General features: G+C 48.5%; 1 protein-coding gene across 1 annotated transcript in view; it reads left to right on the forward strand.

Annotated features, from left to right (window-relative positions):
* Positions 1-23522, forward strand: part of DOCK2 (dedicator of cytokinesis 2) — a 367177-nt gene that overhangs the window by 317240 nt on the left and 26415 nt on the right. The window contains exons 34-40 of the mRNA XM_006906499.2: positions 5051-5136; positions 9740-9896; positions 11833-11873; positions 15948-16038; positions 16706-16825; positions 20586-20675; positions 22667-22771. Coding sequence (XP_006906561.1) covers positions 5051-5136; positions 9740-9896; positions 11833-11873; positions 15948-16038; positions 16706-16825; positions 20586-20675; positions 22667-22771 — 690 coding nt within the window. The remainder of the gene's footprint in view (positions 1-5050; positions 5137-9739; positions 9897-11832; positions 11874-15947; positions 16039-16705; positions 16826-20585; positions 20676-22666; positions 22772-23522) is intronic.

A 23522-nucleotide genomic window follows, 5' to 3' on the forward strand; every position in this document is an offset into this window, starting at 1 on the left:
CACCGTGAGTTCTTTCCATGCGTTAGTTCATGTCATCGTTTTTATTACAACTCTGTGAGTTAGGTAGTATTATCACCCCCTTTTTAAAAATGAAAACACTGAGGCTTAGAGAAACGAAGTCATTTGCCTGAAGTCACACATCAAGAAAGAGGCGGAGCAGAGGCTGTAACACACAGGTCACCATGATCCCAAACCCACGTGCCCACTGCACTATCCAGCCGCTGGCACGATTGTAGTGAATGTCGGCTGAATGAAGGAATGAATGACATCTTGTCAAGCAGTGCTTTCTCAAACCGTGTTCTGTGGAGCACCAACCCCACTGGATGCTCTGGGAAAGAGGATGTCGAGGCTAAATACCTTTGGAGCCTGCCGTGTATCAGAACCCCTCTTGGAGGTTCCCAGTGCCCAGTAACACAGTCAAGGCATGAAGAAGTCATACAGTAACAGACCTGTTTCATTTCTCCAATTTATTTGTTCAAGAAACATCAGTTGGAGCTCCATTCCGCCAGTCAGTTTGGGAAACATTGTTCTAAGAGGAAAAGGAGATGAGTGAGCTCAGTGCCACCCTGAGAGGGTACTCGCCTCACTCAGGGGTTCACGGGGCTCCCCCACCCCGGAAAGGTCCTGACCTCGGAAAGGCCCCCTCTATAAGAAGCCTGTAAAAAGTCAGGTTGAGGAGTTCAGATGGAGAAAAAGAGCACATTCAACTAGTCGATCTGGGAGGAGGGGAAGGCGATCCCTGGACTGAGTGATCGAAGGCAGTTTGGAGTCCACTGCCTTTTAAAGGGGAAGCAAAGCCCGTGAAGCTTGGGAACATGCTAAGGTCACACGACATGAGACGAAGGCGTCGTGCTCGCCCTCAGATCAGCACTCCCTCCAAAGGCGTGGGCACCGGCTGGCTTAGAAGATGCCCTGGGAACAGGTATGCAAAAGAAACCCTCCAGATACCTGATGGTCCTAAAGAGAAGCGAACCTCAGCCATTTCTGGATTATGTCCTGACAGCCGTGTTTGGTGGCCTCGTGTCTTCAGAGGCTTGCCTATAATGTGGTTTTCCTGCCCTGAAGAATTTCCTTACTGTGACATCCCCATGACACGCACCACCTGCTTTCCGTGAGTGCGCTCAGCCTTGGGCACCTCGCTCCAGGCGTGTGTTCGTCGTAAGCATGTTCCCCAGTTGCTTCTCTTCGTTTCCCTCTTATCAAAAGAGACAGGAAAGTCAGCCTGACCAGTGGGGCAGCTTCCCATGTGAAAACCAGCTGGCGTGCTTGGTGGTTACTCAGCGTTGGATGAGCAGACCCAGGCATGGCTGTTTGATCCAGAGTAAGCATCCATGAGAAGTATCGCAGGAAAGGGAGGAGGCGAGGTCCCCATGAGCCCCAAGTAGCCCCGGCGGCTGGATCCAGAGTGAGCCCAAGAACTGAGGTCTGAAACCCAGAAGGTTTCCTGTACAAACTGGTGTGAGTGTGCGATGCCAAAATAACCAGATACGAGAAGAACCACATAGCCAGAAGAAGGAAATCCAAAATTTGAGTTTCGTAAAGGAACTAGCAAAGCTTAGAGGAAACCTTAGCAGAGCCTGGCCCCCAGCTTATACTGGCCTCTGGCCTGATTCCTGAGTCTGGCAGCTCTCTCGCTGACCTCCCCCTGTGTGGCCTCTCCCTTTGATTTCTTCAACCAAAGAGACCTTAGTCATCCTACAGCTGAAGCCTCACATTTTGGGAAAACCTTTTCTGTTTCCTGGGGCTGTGGTTTATCTGGATGCAAGACACAAAGATTTGCTTAAGCAGGATGTGCATGGCTGGACCTGGAACAGGGAGGCGTTCGACTCCGATGGGCTCTGGTGAGGGAGGGGAGGAGAGGCTCCAAGGCAGTCTCCTTTCTGCTCTGAGTTTCTTCTGCAGCCTCACTGCCAGACTTTCCTGTTCGCCCTGTAGCCCAAATTGGATAGCCGATGCATTTGACTGATAACCTTTACCCCTTGTGAGTGTAGACTTCACCCCAGACCATGTCAGGGGTGTCCTTTGCCAGGGACTGGATGTCCCAGCCCTGGCACACTCCATGATTCCCTCACTGGGGCTGTGGACAGGGCAGATTCAGCAAGAACAGCCTTGGGATGGCCACACTGTGGCTGGCATAGCTGCGCCCCAGTCAGAGTGGAATGTGTCTTGTCCTCCTGTATGGATCTCAGGCCTATCACCTGGGCTCATAGTATGACGATCTGCCCCTAGGCCTGTCTCCATCATGAGACTGTGAGCTCTGAGGGCCAACGCTGGTCTCTCAGCCCTAAACTCCTAGCAACTGCCAAATGTCTGACTTGAAGGTGGTGGGTACCATGTCCGTGTTCTCAGGATGAATGGAGGCCTTGAGACCCCCATCCCACCACATTTCAGAGGAAGAGCCTCAGCACGGAGAAGAACATTCCAGTGAGTTTTTGTAACGTAGGGTAATGAGAGTGGATGACCACCATCTTAGCTGTCTTAAAGATTATATCAGATTACGATGCTAATGATGAGGACAGCGTCAACAATGCCGTAATGATCATTGCTAACAGGAATTGAGCACTTACTCTGCGCCAAGTGCCATGCTGGCCTTTTTACACGTGTCTTCCCATTGACTCCCCCAGCACCACTGTACAGTAGGTGTTGTTTTAAATCTCCATGTAATAGGTAAGAAAACAGCCTCAGAAAGGCTTAGTAACTTGCCCAAGGTCACATGGATGGAAAACAATCAAGCAAGCCTCAAGCCAGGCTTGTCTGATGCCAAAGGCTGTGGTCACAGCTGCTCCCAACAGGGCACCTGCCCAGGGGTGGCCCGGGCCAGTCCACCCCAGTCGGTGGAGCACTAATCCCTCCTCGCTTGACTGATATGTTTGACTGAGACCTTCGCTCTCCAGCCCTCCCCAGAGGGCCCCGGCTTGGTGTGGCGTCACCCAGCTCTGCACATCCCAGCACCCTTTAATTTCCCTCCCTGCAGGCTCTTTTGTGACCCTGAGACAAGTGCTTATTTCCCCACATCCAGTTGTCTGCGCTAAAGGCAAGCTCAGACAAGAGAGAAGGCTGGTTTTCTCCCCCAGAGCTGCTTCCCAGGAGCGTTCAGCACCGTAGCGATAACATTAGCAGTCACTGTAAGAAGACGGGCACCCCCTCCCACCCCCGTGCTCACTTGAGCGCATGCGCCACTGAAGAACACCTCTGCTCGCCCTAACTCCCCACGCTGGGAGCTGGGTACCGCTGTCACACCTATAATGTCGAGAGGGGATCAATGAACGTGGCCCTGCAGGCTGAGTCTTGTTTTTGTAAACAAAGTGTTATTGGCATCCAGCTGTGCAGGTTTGTTTGTGTGTCATCTAAGGCTGCAATAGCAACGTTGAATCGTTGAATCGCTGTGGCAGACTGACCCACAAAACCGAAACTGGTTACTATACTGGGAAGAGCCCGCCGGAAAGTCTCTGCCATTTATCTGAGACTGTGGACAAGCCATTTAAATGCTCCGAGCCTCTACTTCTTCACCCGTAATAATAACAGACACTTACTGAGGGGTGGCGCCAAGCAGGGGCTGGCTGCTTTCCACGCATGGTCACATTCGAAAGCGATCCTCGACCTCCAGACCTCACGGAGTTATTATGAGGACTGAGGGTAAAGAGGCTGAGTTAGGAGCCGGGAGTACCCCAGGGCTCCCTTGACCTTGGTGACCGTTGCCAAGGGCCCCCTTCCCTTCTTCAGGTGCCAGGTTCTTATTTGGTGGTAACATGGGAAATGAGTGGACTTCATGATCCGGATGGACTCATCAGGGTATAATATTAAAACGAGACGAACCATTTTTCATTACAGTCATGTAAAAGAGACACCATATGGACCTTCAAAATATTGAATAAGCCATGAACTCAACTGAGTGAAATGCTTCTCGACATTGAGAGCCAGGAGACGGAACACTCTGAATTCAGTGTTACAAGATTTGTTAGAACTGTGGGTGTAGACTTACTCTCGGGTCACTTAGCTTGTCTGATCTCTGATCACTCCATTTGTCAACAGTCTTGACTCTCTGAGGCATCAGCTCGTGTTAACTAGGACAGCTTCAGGTAGGGCTGGATTCTGGAGCTCAAAAGTGACATCGGATTTCCGTCTCTTTCCATCTCCTCTCTGCTTTCCTCTGTGTCGATGGCATTCTCAGTCAGGCTCTGTCACTGTGGTCGTCTCCAGCAGCCTCAGACTTGCAACCTTTAAGTAGAATGGAAAGACTTTGCTAAGAGTCCCAACAAAGCCTCAGATTTGAGTCACCGGCTTTGTCTGGGCCTTTATTAATCCTACGATCTGGATGGTGAACGATAGTGATTAGGAGCTAAGCGTGCGCCATGTACCCACACCTGGAGCTAGGGAGGTACGGTCAGCCCACCTAAGTCCCACAGACTGAGATTAGGGCTGATGTGACTGCCAAAGTGTGGAGAAAGGAAGACTAGGATGGCAGAAATGATAGCTGTCCGCAACGACATGCTCTTCCCCGAGGATGCAACGCTCTGTTACATACCTCCGTGCCTTTGCACGTGCTGTGTCTTCTGCGTGGAACGCCCTGTCCCTTTTCATTTTCCTGCAACATTTCTACAAGCTCGAATGACATGGGCTGTGAGCCTTCCCTGATTCCCCCTTTCTCTCTCTCTCTCTCTCTCTCTCTCTCTCTCTCTCTCTCTCTCTCTCTCCCCCCACTCCCCCGCTCTCTCTCTCCCCTCCCCTCTTTCTCTCCCTTATGCCCATCTTTCTTCTACAGCATTTATCATCTACTATTCATCTGTACTCTCTGGGAATTCCCAAAAGGCAGACACAGCATCCTGTTCCGTTTCATATTCCCAGTTCCCAGCACTAACCTGGGAGGTCTCTCTCTCCCCTCCGCTCTTTCTCTCCCTTATGCCCATCTTTCTTTTCATATTCCCAGTTCCCAGCACTAACCTGGGAGGTGATGGGTGCTCCCTAAATTTTTGGTTAGAATAATGAACTGACTAATCCCGACATTCAGCCATCTAATGTTATTGTTGATTTTCATATCTGACTTCTTCAGTTTGAAAACGAAATCATCCTCAAGCTGGACCACGAGGTGGAAGGTGGCCGAGGGGATGAGCAGTACATGCAGCTGCTGGAGTCCATGTAAGTTCAGTGCCCAGCACGGCAGGAGCGGGGAAGGTTGGCCTGAGGCTGGAGGACTTGGGACTCCAGGGGGCTGGTGGCTCTGTCCTTCCCCGGAGATCACGGATGCTACTGGCCATGAGTGGCGTGTGTGGAGCACAGGCAGTGCGTGGATGCCGTGCTCAGGTCTCTTTCTGTATCATCTCCTTTCGTCGAGTTTACTCTTTGGTCCCCATTTCACAGAGGTGGCCCTTGAGGCTCAGGAAGTCTCTATTCTGGTTTTCCCACTTAGCTGTAGACTTTGGGCCAATCATGCAACGTCTTTGGCTTATTATCCCCATCTGTAAAATGGGGATAATAAGCCTCCTGTGGTTATTTTGATGACTGAATAACTATAAAGCATCTGGCTCACAGCAGATAAAAGCTCACTAAACGGACTTTGATCCCTGCCTCTGTTTCCCTCTCTGACACCGTGGTAATTGCCACCTCCCCCCAATCCCCAGGACTTCTCCCCAGGTTTAGGAATGTGGCTCTGACATCCCAAATTTCCTCCTAACTATAGATTCTTCGATTTGTATAAGTCTCTGATATAACTCTGATTTTTTTTCCCCTAATATTCTTTGAATATTTTAACTTTAACAACAAGACAGACTAAAGGCCTTGCTCTAACCCTCGCTGTGACCCTCGCCCGGCTCCGCCCAGCGGGCAGAGTGGGGTCCCAGGCAGCACCTCCCCAGCCGGTCTCTTGGCCCATGTGGTCACTGTGCACAGCCTTCACTAAACACCTGGAATGCAAATGCCGCTCCTCCAGGAGAAACCTACCCTCCGCTCGGGTGGGTACTGAGGCTGATTGTCCAGGGGAAAAAGTGACATTTTGCCCGAGTCAATGTTTATCTTGAAGTTTTAAAAAGGAAAATCTAAATATTGACCAGAAGTAAAACCATGTATATTGCTGGCAATTTCCATTTTCATAAGCGGATGGGGTTCTGTGGCAGTCTTTGGATGATCAGCAGGATTTTCAAATCCTTCCTGAGTGATTATTTATCAGAGGAACACTTAGAGGTCGAGGAAATGAAAAACAGCTCATTATTTTTCTCCTGAGGTAGAGGTGTCAGTGATTTTTACAAAACTAATCGAGCCCAACCCAAGGAGTCAGAACCCCATCAGAACGTCCGTTGGCCAAGTCTCCCTTCCTTCAAACTTTCTGAGCCTCAGTTTCTTTATCTGCAAATTAGGGATAAAAATGCCATCTAGCTCTTACAGTTTTTCTTGAGAGTAACGAAAAAAAGTCATGTAAAATGCTTAGTGCAGCTTCTGACACCTCATAGGCAGTCCAGAAATATTAGCTATTGTTCTTAATCTCCGGGCGGATAGTGATGTGATCATTTGAAGCCATGAGCCTACCTGTCTTTTCTCCTCTGGGCTGGTCATCCTTAGTTCCCCCAGCCCTTCCATATCTGTCTTAAAGTGAGGGTCCCACAGTGAATGGAGTAGTCAGACACACTCCACCCTCCTGTATTCCATCTGCTTGAAAATATTTCTAGAAGCAGCGAGGGGCCTGGAAGGCTAAAGGGGACAGAGAATGGGTGTTCTGGGGCCTGGATCCCACCCAACAAGTTTAGTACCTGAAAGAACACCTGTCCTAAGAGGCGCTTAGTACATAGTTTTTAAAGGAATAAAGTCTAGTTCTGCCAGCACCGATGGAGAATGTGGAGCTGGGCGGCGCCTCCTGAAGGCCTCCATGCTAAATGCAAGTCCGTTCGAGGCGTGAGCTCCCTCCAGCCCCCAAGGCAGGAGCAGGGCCTCTGCTTCCAGCACTGAGGAGTTCTCCGCATCTCCTGAACGTTCCCACAGCCCTTTAAATTGCCACTTAGACTCAGTTGTAGGACTCGAAGGAGAGGAACAACTGTTTGACCTTGACAGGACCAAGATTAGAGCCCAGCCCCATGATCCTCAGGCCTCATTTATAAACCGAAGGTTTTAATAATACTTAAGTCAAGGAGATTTTGTGAGTATTAAACAAGATAGTCCAGCACAGTCTCTGGAACGTAGGTAGTAGTAGTACTCCATAAATTGTGGCCCCATTATATATTTTGGTAAGTTTTTATTTCTGTATCTGCTTCCCTTGCTAGACTGTGATCCCCTGGGGGTCCGTGAACCCCTAGTTTCTAGAACAGTACATGCTTAGTGGATGGATGGATGATTTCAAACCAATCTGCCCATTCATCCCATAATCCTAGGCCATATGAGCAGCTTTCTTACCTCTTGCCTTAAGATAGAGAAACTAAGAAAGCCAAGACTTTGTTCTTCTAAACCCTTGCTTCTCAAAGGACCAACAGCGATAGCATCACCAGAATCTCAAGCCCTAACTAGACCTGCTGAATCAGAATCAGTTAACACAACGCCCAGGTATTCCCACATGCAAAGTAGAGGACTAAGCCAATGATTCCTAATGTTGGCTGCACATCAGAGGCACCTGGAGAACTTAAAAAGTAAATACTGCTGCTTGGCTCCCACTCCCAAAGATACAAAGTCATGGACCGAGGGTGGGTACTGATCTTTGTGAAAACCCCCTGGTGATTCTTACATGTGGCCAGGGCAGAGGACCACTGATCTGACCCCACTCGGGCCCTGAGATGCCATGAGCCCTGGGAGGCTGTGAGAAACCACACCCCAAACACTGGGATTGCATTGTCATTAGGGTGGGAAGCAGGGCTAGACGTGGCCATCCCAGAAGGAGTCAGGCACAGCTGTGACTGAACCAGACAGGCCTAAATCACAGGGCAATTTGCATCTCTCTTTGAGAGCCGGGAAGCAGGTGCTTCCCCCACGGTGAAGATGGATTCGTCTGATCACAGCCACAGTTTGAGACGGTCGCCTCCTTGCAGCTTGGTTTGGCTTCTGGGAGGAAATGACCCTCTAAAATCCTTGCCTTTCTCACCTTTCTTCCCCTGAGAGCTTGTGGGACTTAAACTGCCAGGGGCAGAGTCACCAGAAACAAATAGCCTGGCTGATGCTTGTCTACTCGAGATGCCTGAGAACAGACTGCAACATTTCTCTGTGGGAAACTATTGGACGTGATTGTCTTGATTCTCAAGGTCACCACTTACTACTGGAGTGAGGTTGGGAAGGTCATTTAACATCTCTGAGCCTTGATCTCCTCCACTATAAAATGACGGGAATGTTTTTTACTCATCAGAATTACTGTGATGATTTCTTAAGAAAAAGTGATTAGTATAGGATCCGGTGCAGAATAAGTGACTAATAAGTAGTCATTAATAAAAATTTTAATCCATCTGTCTTGCCTCACCTAGCCTGTGGGCTGTCTGAGGGTAGGCACGATTCTTTCTGGTATTTCTTTTTCTATTTTATGTCTTTCTCCCCATCCACACCCCACACAACACCTGGCACAGTGCCTAGCAACAAAGAGGTGCTTACGGAATCCCACGTCTCTCATTTTTGTTTTTAAAATTTAGAATATCAATATTACAACAAAGTAATATTTTCAAATAATAGATGCACATTTAAATCGAAATGCGAGCATCGCCTTCCTCTGTTTTCCAACCTAGACCCCTTTTCAGAAGCGACCACCGCTGAGAGTTTGGTGTTTATCGTTCCCGACCGTATCACACACGTTTATAAACACACGGACGCATGACACAGACATGCACTTTAACTTTCTTGTAGCATTCGGTGGTTGAGATCACAGATGCTGGGGCCAGACTGTCGACATTTGCCAACTGTGTGATCTTGGACAAGTTAATTGACCTCTCTGTACCTTAGTTTCCCCATCTGCAAACATCTCATCTCTTCAGACTGTGATGGGAGATTAACTGAGTTAAAATTTTTAAGATGTTTAGAGCAATGCCTGCGATGTGGTGGGCTCCATGTGAATTGGTTAAAAACAAATATTATTCTGAGACTGACTTTTCTCAGTTATCTATTTTGTACAGCTTTTTATGTCAAAACATATCGATCTCTCATACTTTTTTTAATGGCTTCATAGAATTACATTTTGTGAATGTGCTTTATTTAACCATTTGCCTATTGATGGAAATTTAAGATGGTTCCAACTATTTCACTATTAGATATAATTTATCGGTATTATAAACATATCTTTGAATATTTCTGGGAAAATTTCTGTAGCATAGATTCCCTGAAGTAGAATTGTTGGGTCAAAGGATATGTACATTTGCAATTCTGAGAATATGAAAATTGCTGCCCCAAAAAGTTGTTCCGATTTACTCCCAAGGTAGGTGTGTAACAGTGACCATTTTCCACCATGGCCCACGCTGGAAATGTATTTCTATTTTCACTTTTTCCCATTTTGATGGCGGGGGGAAAATCACAGTTGATCCCCAAATAATGTAGGTTAGAGTTGCATGGGTCAATTGAACTGCAGTCCATTGAACTGCTGTACGGGCAGGTAAATCTACAGGTGAATAAATGATTGCGTAAGTGAACAAAATGAGCCAGCGAACCAGGGGATCGCGGATTCTCTGGCTTACCTGGCTTATGCTCCACCCACTCTACTGCACACCCCCCACCCCAACCCCCACCCCCCAGCATGCTCTTTCTCCCCTGGCCTTGAGCTCACTGCCCGCCGTCCATTCTGTGCCCACAGCCTGGTGGCGTGTGCTGCCGAGCACCCAGCCATCTCCCAATCTGTGGAGAACTTCGTGAGCCTGGTTAGAGGCCTGCTGGAGAAGCTGCTGGACTACCGGGCGGTGATGACGGACGAGAGCAAAGACAACCGCATGAGCTGCACTGTGAACCTGCTGGTGCGTGGCCTGGCCAGCCCTCCCCACAGCCCATTCAGACCGAGTCCCGGGGGCAGGCCTGGCTTTGGGGTCCACTGTTGCTCCGGGCGGGGAAGCAGCGCTAAGGGCTCTGGAAATCAGACAGACATAGGAGTGAAGCCCTACTCTGCCATCTGCCAGCTCTGCGTCCTAAGGCGTCACTTCACCTTTCCGTGCCTCAGGTTCCTTACATATGAAATGGGTATGAATATATTCCCTTTAGCACTTTACAGGCTGCACTAGAACGTGATTCAGCGTATGAGCTTTGGAATCACACGGCCCGTGGACTCTCATCCTACCTCCGTTAATTAATAGAATAGACAAGTCAGGGAAGTTTTCTACAGGTTTAGTTTGCTTATCTGGAGGGAATAACAGTACCTGTTTCACAGGCTATGCAGCCCCAGCCCACGATTAAATGCTCACTGCGTGTTAGTTTCTGTCTCTTGCAGAATGAAGGAATACTCGTAATTAGAATTTATAGAAAATTGCTGTGGGACAAGCTAACTAGGGAAGCTAATCCCAGCCCCGGCTCTCAACCCCGGTAGCACAGGACCTGCCGTGGGCAGTCTCCTTTCATGTGTCCTGAGACACGGTCACAAGCCAAGTAGCAGCAGCCTCAGCGCTTCACATCCACCATGTCTGCCCACTCTAAAGTGGTTTAAATAAATAAGGCTGGCCAAAGGCCACGTGGCGTCCATCACAATAAACCCCCTGCCATTCCCAGTGTTACAGAAATAGTGTACAAATCCGGTCCCCATAGTTCTGTAGTGTGGCCTCTGTTTCCTTAACAGTGTGGATATTGCCATTGATTTTCCAAAATGCTAAGCAGAGTTTAAAAATCCTGATTACAGCAGAAAGGAATTCATTGCTAGTAACTCCACCAGGCCCAATTTACATACAGAGCACGAAGAGGGGTTTTCCAGGAGTTTAGCAGTTTCTCTCTATGAGGAGGCAGAAGCTGGTTGAAGAAATTGACCTTCAACAGTCAGACTGACCAGGGAGAAAGCTTAGGACAGGCAGTTCTAGAAGCAATTAGACCCTGCCAGTTTTTGGTGTCTATATAGTGTTAAGGAAGAGGACAGGATGGTGGATGGTGGTGATGGGGGTGGGGGTGGGGGATCAGGAGAGCTGAGGTCCAGCATGGCTGTGCTACCTACTGACCGCTCTGGGGCATGTGGGACACGTCACCTCCCCTCTCAGCTCCAAGTGCACGTGGGTGCGTTGGATTAAACCAGGGCTCTCTCCTAGTCTGACTCGTGGATCAGTTCATGGCCTCCTGGCTCAGACTCTGTAAGGACTTCTTTAAAAGTGTGTGGGGTCAGGATCTCTGGTGGCGGAGCTCAGGACAATTACCGGTCTAAATGACCCCCGGGCTGGAATAGGAACTGGGCTTCCTCGGTGTTGCCAAGTTTAAACGTTTTTGGCTATGGAATCTCATCGTAACTCCTGATAGTTCTAGGAGTTATGATCTGTTATCATCACTGGGATCTACTATGATTACTATTACTCTTACTCTGATTATTGCTGTTACTCTGATTCCAACTCAGGGCTGACTCAGCACAGGGTCTGAGCTGTTAAAGATCAAGCTGGGCTGCCCTGACTCAGTCCAAGTAGAGTGCCTCGGTCTTGGCAGCTCACCTCTCAGCGCAGCCAGTAGTAGCTCAGCTGCACCCCCTGCTATGTGATGGCGGAGATGCTTCCTCTGTCCCTTGCATAGTCTGAGGCTCGGGGAAGTGACTTGCGAGGCAGAATCTTCTATCGAGGCCGTTGGATGCATTCAGGAAAGTAAATTTTGTGCTCCCATCTCCGGGCGCCCAGAGAGTAAATAGCCGTCTTCCGCTCATCTCTACCGCTACACCCTCCACCCCTGCCGCTCTGCAAAGAAAAACTCTCATCACTGTTTTCCTCCCCTACCTAGAATTTCTACAAAGATAACAATCGGGAAGAGATGTACATCAGGTAAGATGTTTGTTTTCTGAAACCCAGACCTGCTGTGTCACTCTCCTGCTCAAAATCCATCGATGGCTCCCCACCGTCTTCAGGATAGAATTTAAACTCACCTTCTTAGCATTCAGGCCCTCTGTGTTCTGGTTCCTGTCCATCTCCCCAGACTTAACTCCTTCCATTTTCCCTTAATCAGCCCCCAGAATTCACTTGGAGTTCTCTGACCTGCCATACTGTTTTGCAGTATCCACGGATCACACTCTCCTTAACCCACCTTGTGAGTGGAGCTGGTGAATTGTACTTGCATTTGTCGCGAAGCTGGCATGTGAAGCCTTAGTCCAGGGTTTATAAAGCATGTAGTCGGATCATTGGCCAGCCCAGATTCAAAGAGAAAGAAATACCAAATGCTTAATGCCACTTTCTTATAGGCATTTAGAAGATACTTCTTCGAACATATCATGAAGGATTTCTCTGGGGACATTAGCCTGGAGCAGAGAACTCCCTGACCAGTTTTTCTCAGAATCTCATATTTTTTTCTCCAAAGTTAAAAAAAAAAATTATTGTTATTTTTACTTATTACAAAAATGATACATATTAATTACCAAAACAAAAACTCATAAAATACAGACAAGCAAAACAAAAAATGAAAGAAACTCTCATAATATATACATATTTCCAACCCTTTTATATTTATATATAGATTGAATTCTGTGCAAGCATGTTTTTGCAAAAATGAGACCACAGTGCTCATAATTTATTCTTTGCTTGACAAGAATTCCATGTCAACAGGTGTATTTCAACATCATTTTTAATGAAACTATAAAATTCTCTTTCTAGAATATACCACAATTTATATAACCAATCCTACATTTAGGTTGTTTCCAACTTTTCCTATCATAAATAACACAATGACCAAATTCTTGGATATATATATATCTTTCCTTGTAGCTTTATGGGGCAAGAACCCGCAGGTGGAGTTGACCATGAGGTTCATGAAACTTCAAGGCTTCTGAGACATCCTGACAAAGGCCAGAGACTCCAAGTCTGAACTCCACTGTTACGGCACATGTGCTTACGTGCTTAGTTTAGTTTTATTCCAGAAATAGGAAAAAAGATAATGCCATAGGTCGTCCTGAGGTTGGAGAGTACTTAGGACAGCACTAGACACAACTCATTGCAATAGTACAAAGTTCTGGGGTTAGAAGGGCCAGGAGTCTTCGCCCTGTTTTTCCGCGACCCTAGATAAACCATTCAGTCTCCCTGGGCCAAAGTTCCCCGTGTAGGGTGTTTTCATTCTACCCTCGGAGGATCACATGAGATGCTGCAGCTAAAGTGCCTAGCACATGGTTCCCTCTCTCCAGCCTCTCTCCTCTCCTTCCCATTTTAGAAACACAGATGGCGAATCCCAGATCTCCATAAGCTTCGGAGATCTGAGTCCTGTAGTAATCTAGGAAAACCACATTTGCCTAAACCAGACATTGTAAACAGGATGTAGTCTGAAAATCTGCTCTGTTTGGCAGGCATAGCATTTAAAAAATATTTTTTAATTGATTGCCAAATTTTAAAAATTTAGACATTTTACCATAAAAATTGAAATTTCTCTCTCCTGAGAAACTCAGAAGGTGTGGCATCACTGGGCCCTCATCCTGTCCTAACAGCTGTCACCTAGCTAGATGGGGGCGGTGGCAGGCCCTTTACATGGAGCAGGAGCACTCTAGTCACAGCATCCTCTCTGTCCCCCATTGAACTTCAATGATGCATCTCTCTCAAGCTGCCCATCCGGCATCTGTAGGTATTTCAGTTCGAATCCCAGGTCGGGCCTATTGGGGCGTCTTCCTTTGGGCTCTGTAGTCGATCGCAAAATCTTGAGTCGACAAAGGAGAAGAGAGGGCGCCTTGGCCAATTAAGCTGAAAATAGCAGGGAGGCTCCCTCTGACTCCTCCCTCCCAGGTGTTTGGACCCCGTCATCGGGGGTCTAAGAGACCAGGACAGGCAGGCGAGATAAGGCAGGATTTAGCCATGTACGTAGGGGTTTCTGAAGGTGGACCACAGGCTCAACACTCCCTACGTGCAGGCCACATGCAATTTCACTGATAACTCTGCTAGACCAGCAGAGTGTCAAGGGAGGAAGAGAGTGGAAAGGCCACGATCATAGAGGCAGAAATAGCTGGTTTCAAAATCCGGTTTTACCTATTTCTAGCTGTCTACTTTAACATAGCTCTCTTACCCGTAACACAGCTTTCTTATCTCTGAAAGGATCATTGGGAAGATGATTTGCTATAATATATAAAGCACCCATTCATTGAATGAACAAATGAAGAATCTTTCTATCTGAGAGGCTCTCCGCTCATCCTCTTAGTGTCAGATCCCAGCCCAGCTGTCACACTATGGGAACTTTTCTGGAAGCCCCACCTGGACAAATCCTGCTGTCATAGACCTCTCCTTTACAGCATCGATCACAGTTGTATTTTTGCAATTACTTATTTGATTATTTGATTGGCATCTGTCCCCTTTCCCTAGACTATAAATTCCAAATCTGAGAACCGTGTCTGCTTTTGCCGCCACATATCTCTAGTGCCTGGTACAACCTGTGTTCTCAGTACGATTTTGCTGATTGAAAAAAAAATGAGCAAAAGTCACCAGGGTGTCCTGGCTCTTTAGTTATCGAAAATCACGAGTTGAACTTCTTTCCCCTTAAATCTTTGGCAGTCCCTACTCTGAGGTCGGGCAGCCTACACTTGGCTCACTGGCCATGTTTTATGTGGCCAGGGACATGAAACGTTAGCTCCTCCTTTGGCAACATTCTGTGCAGAAAGCTTTCTTCCAACAGGAACCCAAGCCCTCATGAGCATCGAGACCTGCTTTGAGTGCAGATGCCTGAGAAGCCCTTTGTTCCCTGTAGTTATGCAGTCAGGACAGAATCTTGGCATGATTACGGACAGCGCCTGCCTCGCAGAGGAAGAGACCAAGGGCATTGCATGATAGCATCTTCTCTTCACCAAAGTACTAAGAGTTGGGTTTAAATAAATGCTCCTGATCACATGCAAGTCCCCGAAGCAGTGCTTCTTCGGCTCTGAATTCTGTTTCCAACAGCGGCAGGAGGAAACGTTTCATAAAAGAACCAAGTTCACAATGATAGTAGTTAATAGCTGTCATGTTCAGTGCTGCCACAGGCTAATCACTTTCAGTGCAAATTCACATATATTAGCAGTAATAAACATACACGGTCTGTTATATTCCCAGCAAATTCATAGGTAGGTTTTGTGGACATTGCCATTTTACAGATGCGCAAAATTATTAACAAAGAAGTTAATTCACAGCCCTTTAATGCTTATCGTGTATCAAATATCTAAGAATTGACCAGAGCACCCTTCTCCTCAACACCCCTCAACCGTGAGTCATCCTAAGGATCAGAATTGGAATGTCATATTGCAAAGGGACAGGAGGTGGGAATGTGATTATGGTTGAATAGTAGATTCTCCCTGCTGATAGCTCCAGGCCTCGGCGCGATTGTCTAGCCTCTATTCCCATTTTTCTTTTACCAGAAAAAATGTACTTCCTTTGTCCCCAGAAAACACAGTGCCGTGGCTTGTTCATGCGCCTGGAATACTAAAATGATTAGAGCATGGGCTCTAAAGGCAATTAGCCTGGGATCATGTTCCAGCTTTTCCATTTATTAGCACACGGCTTCTGACAAGCTGTTTAGTTCTTCCGGATTTTCCTTACTCGTCATATTGCAGTGGCCAGAATCTTCAGTATAAAGTCGAATACTTCTGGCTAGAGGGGTCCATGACTTTTCCAGGCCATAGTTTTCTCATCTGAAAATGGGAGTCCTCAGTGGACCCATTTTGCAAGAGTGTCATGAGGATTAAATGATCTGAGGCATTTACAGTACTTAGTGTGGTACCTGTCACGCACTAAGTGCCCCACAAATGCTAAATGTCACTGTGACCTGTGCAGGGGAGCTGGTTAGCAGGGGTGGAGGACTCCTTTGTGACTCCCAGAGTGTCCAGTTGGTTCTGTCTGGCTTCTGCCTGGCCCTGTGCCCTTATCACTGTACCCAATAATTCAGCATGTTTCCCCAAACAGGTACCTGTATAAACTCCGCGATCTTCACCTGGATTGTGACAATTACACGGAGGCCGCCTACACACTCCTTCTCCACACCTGGCTTCTCAAGGTACTGTTTTTCCAGTGAAGTAGCTTTGTGCCCTCAGGGCCCTCAAAGCAAGTAGAAGAGCTAAAAAAAAAAAAAAAAAAGGAAAAAGAAAAGAAAAGAAGTATTAGCTAAATAAATTTGTTTCGCTCTGTGTCCTAAAAATCTTGGCCTGGTAGGAATTACTTTTCTGTACTGTTCGCTTGGTCACATAAAGTCTTGCGTGACCTTAACATCTAGCAGCAACAATAGCCCCTTGAGATATGTCTTGCAGTTTTATATAACATCCAGACTGTTTTACATAACATCCAAACACCATCGACTGTAAATTCTTAGCATGCCCAGTGAGCTGTTTTCTTGCTCTTGAAAGCGCCGTTGCAGGTGGACAAAGTCTGAGGGATTTCCTTTGGCTTTTAAAGACTGGGATCGTGTCTCCTAGGGGTTCGGAGAAAATCCCTACAAACCACATATATGAGCCAATAGAGTGTCAAGCGCAACTCAGAAAAAATCAGGAGACACTGCCCAAGTGGAGACTGCAGACAGTATCTGCCTGACTGACAGCTGACACCCTGGGTAGCTGGGAGGCAGCAGGCGTGTTTACAGGGCTTCCTCCCACGCCTCATCAGTGGGGAGACACCTGCCCTCAGTGGCTTCTCAGCCCCTGGTGACTCTGTGTGTCTCCTCTCCACAGTGGTCAGATGAGCAGTGTGCGTCGCAGGTCATGCAGACGGGCCAGCAGCACCCTCAGACCCACCGGCAGCTGAAGGAGACGCTCTATGATATCATCATAGGCTACTTTGACAAAGGAAAGGTAATCGGTCCCTGCCTTTCCTCTCCGTAGGGACCCTGTGGGAAGGGCAGTTCTCTCCCACACGCTGCACCAATCCATCTGCAGATTCTGGGTCTGATCACTTCTCCATCTCCCTTCCTATCACCTCCATTCGAGGCACCAGAATTGCACACCTGGACACTCAATGAGTTCTAAGCTGTTTCCCTGCTTCCTCTATGTCTCCCAACGGCTCTTCCTCCATGTAGAAAACAGAGTGATCGTAAAACATGTGTTGGGTCACACCGTTCTCCTGCTTACAGTCACCTTCATGGTTCCCCCATTTCGCTTAGAACAAATTACACGATCCTCCCCATGACCCCTTCGCTTAGAACAAGTTACACGATCCTCCCCATGACCCCTTCGCTTAGAACAAATTACACGATCCTCCCCATGACGCCTTCGGCCCCCCACGAGCGACCTCTGACCGCCTCTCTCGTTTCGTCCCTGCCAGCCTCCCTCTTTCTCACGCACTCGACGCCAAGCTCTTTTCCCTTCCAGGCCTTCGCATTTACTTTCCCAGCTTGGGACATTCCTCCTCCATAGTATCCCGTGCTGGCTCCTTATCACAGCTCAAGGCTTTCCTCGTATGTCACGTCTTGAAAAAGGCCTTCCCTGACCCTAGACAAAGCAACACCCCTGCCCTGAGTCACCCATATTGCCTCTTCAGTGCACTCGTCACCATCATACATCACCTCGTTCATTTTTTTACTTGTTCGTTGTCTGGCTCCTCACTTTAGAATGCCATGAGTGCGGAGACCTGCCCACTGCTGAACGCTCAGTAGCCTGACATACGGGGCCCATTGAATACATGTTGAAAAAATGATTGAATTGAACGTACGAATGACATTGTGGTACCATCATGGATCTCTAAACAGCAAGGATAGAATGCTCGGTTGAGTTTGGTCAGGAGACTAGTCAGACCACCTGCTGCCCACCCTCCAAGCACTAGCCCAAGTGCTGGCACTCGTCCTGTAGGAGGCGTGGCGTGGTGGCTAAGTGCTCAGGCTCTGAAGCCAGATGGCCTGGGCTTCAGATCTTGCTCCTCTACCGCCCACAGTTCCCCTGACTTCTCAGAAACTCCAATTCCCTACCCATGATGGTAAGATGCTAATGGTACCTGCATCTAATAGTGTGAAAACTAGGTGAGAAAATGCACGTAGAGCATCTAGCATAGGACCTGCTTCGCAATAATATCTTATTAAACTTTAACTCTCACCATTATCACCTGACTGTCCTCAGGGCCCAGGTCGATGGGCCACTTCCTCCTTCGAGCCTCCTCGAGTCCTCCAGCTTACCTACGAGCTTTCCCCGGGGCTCGCAAGGCCTCTCACAGTTCATTTCGGTCTGTCCTGTCTTAGTCTGATCTCGCATCTGTCTTAGTCTGATCTCCCCACCTTCCCTGGAAAGACGAAATGAGGTAATGTCTGGGAAGGACTTATAAATTCCCAGGAGTTGAGCAGTTGGAGAACACTTCTCATAATTTACAATTATAAGCCTCTTGAGGGCAGAGACTCTGTCATCCCTGGAACCTCCTGCCCCATGGGACAGCAAGCCAGAGCTTACTAGTGCATGCTGAGCTTTGTCCTCTACTCGGTGTCCAGTTCAGCCCACCTTGTGCTGAGCACAGAGGAAAAAGGCTCGAGCCGCAGGTTCAGGGACCTCACCGCCCGGCTGGCAAAAGGCATGCCAGTTACAATCTTTGCACGTTATTCTTTGGTGCTGTGCAATAATCGGGGAGGGGCAGGAACAGGATGGTAATGAAGTACTTTGGGAGTAGAGAGGAGGGAGAAGATGGGTACAGCTCACTCTGAAAGCCACTGCTGTGGAAGCTTCTAGAATGAAGCTCAAACTCCTTAGCACGCCTTCAGCTTCTTTTCCCCAGATCTCTCCTCATAGAAACTCATTGCTACAGACACACACAGTGGCTCTCTACTCCACAAATCCATCTGTCATCACCTGATAGACTCCTCTACATCCCTCAAAACCCAACTATTACATCTATTTTTAAGTAGGCTTCACCCACCATGTTTCATGAAAGCAGAGACTACGTCTTATCCATCTTTATATCTCTCCATCACTGTACACCATACCATGTCATAATTCAGCAGGTGCTGCAATGTATCACACTCAGAGAGATCAGTGACTATCAGAGGTCCCAGTGACCACAGGGACACCTGAAAGGAAATCTCAGGTACCTGACTTCCTGCCTGGTACCCATCCTGGTCCATTAGTGGTCTCTTAACACACAGGGAGAGCGTCTCTGGCATATTACAGTGGGAAGTTGGCAAAGACCTCCACCTGAGCCAGGCATCCCCCTGGCCCAGCCCAGGGGTGTTACCACCAGGGACGTGGTTCCTCCTGGCCCAGAAAGCATTTTGCACCGATCTCTGGGCTGTCTGCAGGTTTACAGCTGCGGCGCCTCCACTCTGCTCTGTTGTTTATTTTTATGCTTGGGTACAGGGGGGCACTCTCGCTCCACAGTGCACGCTGCATTTTCTCAGCCTCCGCTCTCTCCTCCCCCTCATCGCCCAGCTTCTTCATTCAGAGGCATCTTCCATTTTAAACCGAATGTGAAATGTAGTGCGAATCCCTTGAGACCGCCAGCTCTCCGGCCCACCCTGTGCTCCCCCTGCCTCTCCGCAGGGGTCCCCAACCCCTTGGTCTGAGATGGAGGGTATCTATGGGTTTCGGCCTCAGAGAGGGAGGACAGAAAGGATCCCCTATGTCGAGGGTTTGTTTTTTCAGAATTGTTTTTAAAAATGGAAAAGACCTATTTTAAAAAAAGGTTTAATCACTCTTTTTAATACTCTAATACCAATCCCACCTTTACCTCTACACTGCCCCCCTGCCCGCTCACACACCCCAAATAACCCCATTAAGAAGGGACGGGCATAGAGTTTCAGTTACACAAGATAACGGAGTTCTAGAGACCTGCCGTTGGACACCAGGCCTATACTGACAGTGCGTGTTGTGAACTTAGGATTCTGTGAAGAGGGTAGATCTCTATTAAATGTTCTTTCTACAATTAAAAAAAAAGAAAAGAGCAAAAGGAAGGTAGGGAAGGAGGGAGGGAGGAAGGGAAGAAAGAAGGGGGAGAAGGAGGGAGGAAAGAAAGTCGGCCAGGGTGGGAAAAGGTGTCGGGATTAGCAGAATCTAAGATCCCAGGCGTGAGCATCAGGGAACTGGATCCGGCCCTGTCTTGATGTCCAGGAGCTCTCCGACCTCAGGCCACCTGCTTGCTTCTCTGCGAACCATTTCTCTGTGGAAAACGGGGCCAACACTTCCCTGCCCCACCTGCACACGAGAGGCTAAGGGAGGCAGCGGCTCACTTATTAAGCATTTCTAAGGCCGCAGGTCACCCCAGGGGGGCAGGCTGGCCCTGCTTTTGGGTGGGCATCTGAGCTGGGGCAGTTGCTCTGCCCGTGAACCTCCGTATCTCACCTGGGAAGTAAAGATACTGCTAGTCACCTCTCAGAGGGGTTGCGAAGGTCTCGAGAGCCTGTAAGTAAGTGTTTAGCCCAGTCTGTGGCCGCTGCATTATTTGTGAAGAAACTTGGCTGAGAGGCAGAGGAGGGGGGTCGTGCTGTTGGGAAGCGCGGCCTCCAGCGTGGGAGGCTGAGGCTGGGCCGGAGCCAGGCGGGCAGCTCAACCCCAGGAGGCACAGTCACCAGGTCCCTTCCCGACAAGGGCTCTGCAAGCCTGGGGGTGCCCCCTGACCTTTGTCTCCACGATCTTTTTGCAGATGTGGGAGGAGGCCATCAGCCTGTGCAAGGAGCTGGCAGAACAGTATGAGATGGAGATCTTTGACTACGAGCTGCTCAGCCAGAACCTGGTAAGGCGTCCCCGGCGGGGCTGACTGTCCTGGAGGCCGGGTGCTCAGGCCTTGACTCGCCAGCGAGGCAGGCCAGGCGGGGTGGGTGGGGCACTCAACTAGGTAAAGGATGGACGTAGAGCCCGAGCCCAGCGAGGCTGAGGCTGTGCCGAGCGGCTCCCTCCTAGTTGGGAATATTTCCAAGTGGGGAATTCTGGGACAACTCGTCAGGACAGCTCCTGGGACAGAGTGTTAAGTACCTACCTGGCACGGGGGCGGCTGCTGCTGTTGCAAGCCCAGTCGACAAGGCTGTGCTCCATTTGCAGTAAAATCCCCACAAATCACTGAGCCAATTAAATAAAAACGCAAATTTGTGCTTTCTGATTAACCGATAAATCACATGAAAATGCTCCCCATCTGGCCGTTCCCCCATTAGCTCCTGGATGCTTGTGATTTGGTGCAGGAAGTAGAAAGGGAGGGGAAGCCAGCCTATCTAGCTTGTGCTGCAAAGGCCAAGGCTTGGCGGAGAGGCGGCCTCTGCAGGGAAGATGCAGAACTTTTCCTTTGCTCCCCGCCTATTTCCTGGTGACCTGAGCCAGGACCCCAGAGCCCCATCTTAGCCCATTTTGAGAGGCCAGTCCAGCTGTTTCCAGTGAACTGTGAAATGAGAGGCAGTGTGTCGGGAGAGGATTTACAGCTTTTGTGGTGGGGGGTTGGTTATGGAGTATAGCGTTCTAAGATATGATGCAAGCATACACGTACTTGCCCCAAGAACACCTATATCTGCCCCACGAGTGTATCCACACAGGTGTTTGTGGATGTGGAGGCACGTGTGCCTTATAAACGTGTGCATTCATGTACACACACACACACACACACACACCACACATTCATGCACACTCTGATCACATCTGGGCACCAAGCATGTGCATTCATGTACACACACACACTCATGCACACAGCACACATTCATGCACACTCTGATCACATCTGGGCACCAAGCCGTACACGTTCATGCACACTCTGATCACATCTGGGCACCAAGCCCACATCACAAAGGCTCATGCCCAGGTCCATGCACATTTATCTTCCGTATTGTATCAGATTTAAGATGCATGTGTTTGTGAGGTGCACTGTTCTTTTTAATGCGCCATGTCATGATTCCTGTCTGGCTAATAACACCAATTATAAGATGCCATCAGGTGTAAAGTAAGATGCAAATTGTTTCTAGGGATGTTAAAATATGAAAACCACATACCTCTTAGCCTCGTCCATAGACCCTCATGAACACATGCCTATTGTGCACGAAGTGTGCCCGCAATGGGGACTCTCAGCAGCCAGCCAGGTTCACTGCCTGACCTACTGGCTGCGCTATGAGATACCATTTCTCTATCTACAAAATGGAGATACGATATTCATGGGGCCGTTATGAGGATGACGCAAGCAAATGAGCCAGCACAGGTAGCGTGATTCACGTGGTACCTGGTGTATGGTAATATAACTGTTACCGTTGTCCCTTGGTATCAGTGGGGGATTGGATCTAGGACCCCTTACAGGTAACAAAATCTGCAGATGCTCAAGTTCTTTATATAAATGGTATAGGATTTGCACATAACCTATTATTTGCACATAGGCTACAGCAGGGTAATCCTACACGTCACTTCATGTGCACGGATTCAGCGTAGCGCTCAGCAAGTGGCAAATTCAGGGGTTTTTATTCGGGATTTTTGTTGTTGTTGTTGTTGTTGTTGTTGTTGTTGTTGTTGGGGGACTTCCTGGGAAATTTTTTCAAATATTTTGATCTGTGATTGGTTGAATCTATGGACGTATAACCCACAGATACAGAGGGCCAAACGTACTGTTACAATTACTGACATATTCATGAATGTGCAAATAAGTACACTTGGCACGTTGATCTGATATAATGACCATGTCTGAAGTGTGGCCTTTGAGTCGAATGTGCCTTTGATACACATCTGTGTTGTTACAAGCAGCGCGTTTTCCTCTTTCAGATCCAGCAGGCGAAATTCTATGAAAACATCATGAAAATCCTCCGGCCCAAGCCAGACTACTTCGCCGTCGGGTATTACGGCCAGGGATTCCCCACCTTTCTGCGGGTGAGTTGGCGGGTGACTCAGTCACAGGCCAGGTCCCCGAGCCCTGGCACCCCGGCCGTCCCTCTGTGCTTTGAGATCTGCCAGTGCGCAGGCACTGTGCTCTCCTCCGTGCGCGCTGCCCCCACGCCAGCTCGCCCCTCGGTGCCTTCCATCATCGTCACCTCCGGCCACCCTCTGAGCTGCCTCGTGAGGTAATGAGCTCCCCGTTCCTGGAGTGAGGTGTTCACAGAGAGGCCGGAGGACCTCGACTGCCCAGCACACACTGCAGATCGCTGCTTCCCAGACCTTTAGGACTCTGGACCCCTTTTCTCGCTTAAAAATTGCGGAGGTCCCCAAAGAACTTCTGTATCTGTAGGCGCTATCTATTTTTTACCATATTCAAAATTAAAACTAAGAACATGTAAAAATATGTATCAGCTTATTTTAAAATAACAATAATAAACCCATCCTGTGTTAACATAAATTGCATCTTTAGGAAAAATAACTATATTTTGCAATAAAAACTTAGTACAAACAGTGAGATTATTTCATATTTCTGCAAATCTCTTTAATATCTGGAAGACAGCTAGGCGCTTAGACCCGCTTCTGCATTCAGTCAGTCGTGATGTCACCCGTCACGCAGCCTCTATAAAACTCAGATGCACACTCGTGAGGGGATGAGGGCGAGAAAGGCAAATAACAGCTTACTGTTATTATGACAAGAGCTTTGATCTGGCGAGGCTCTGGAGGACCCTCAGGGACTCTGGGAGCA

The sequence above is a fragment of the Pteropus alecto genome, unplaced genomic scaffold (assembly GCF_000325575.1).
Source record: "Pteropus alecto unplaced genomic scaffold, ASM32557v1 scaffold40, whole genome shotgun sequence".
Lineage (NCBI taxonomy): Eukaryota > Metazoa > Chordata > Mammalia > Chiroptera > Pteropodidae > Pteropus > Pteropus alecto.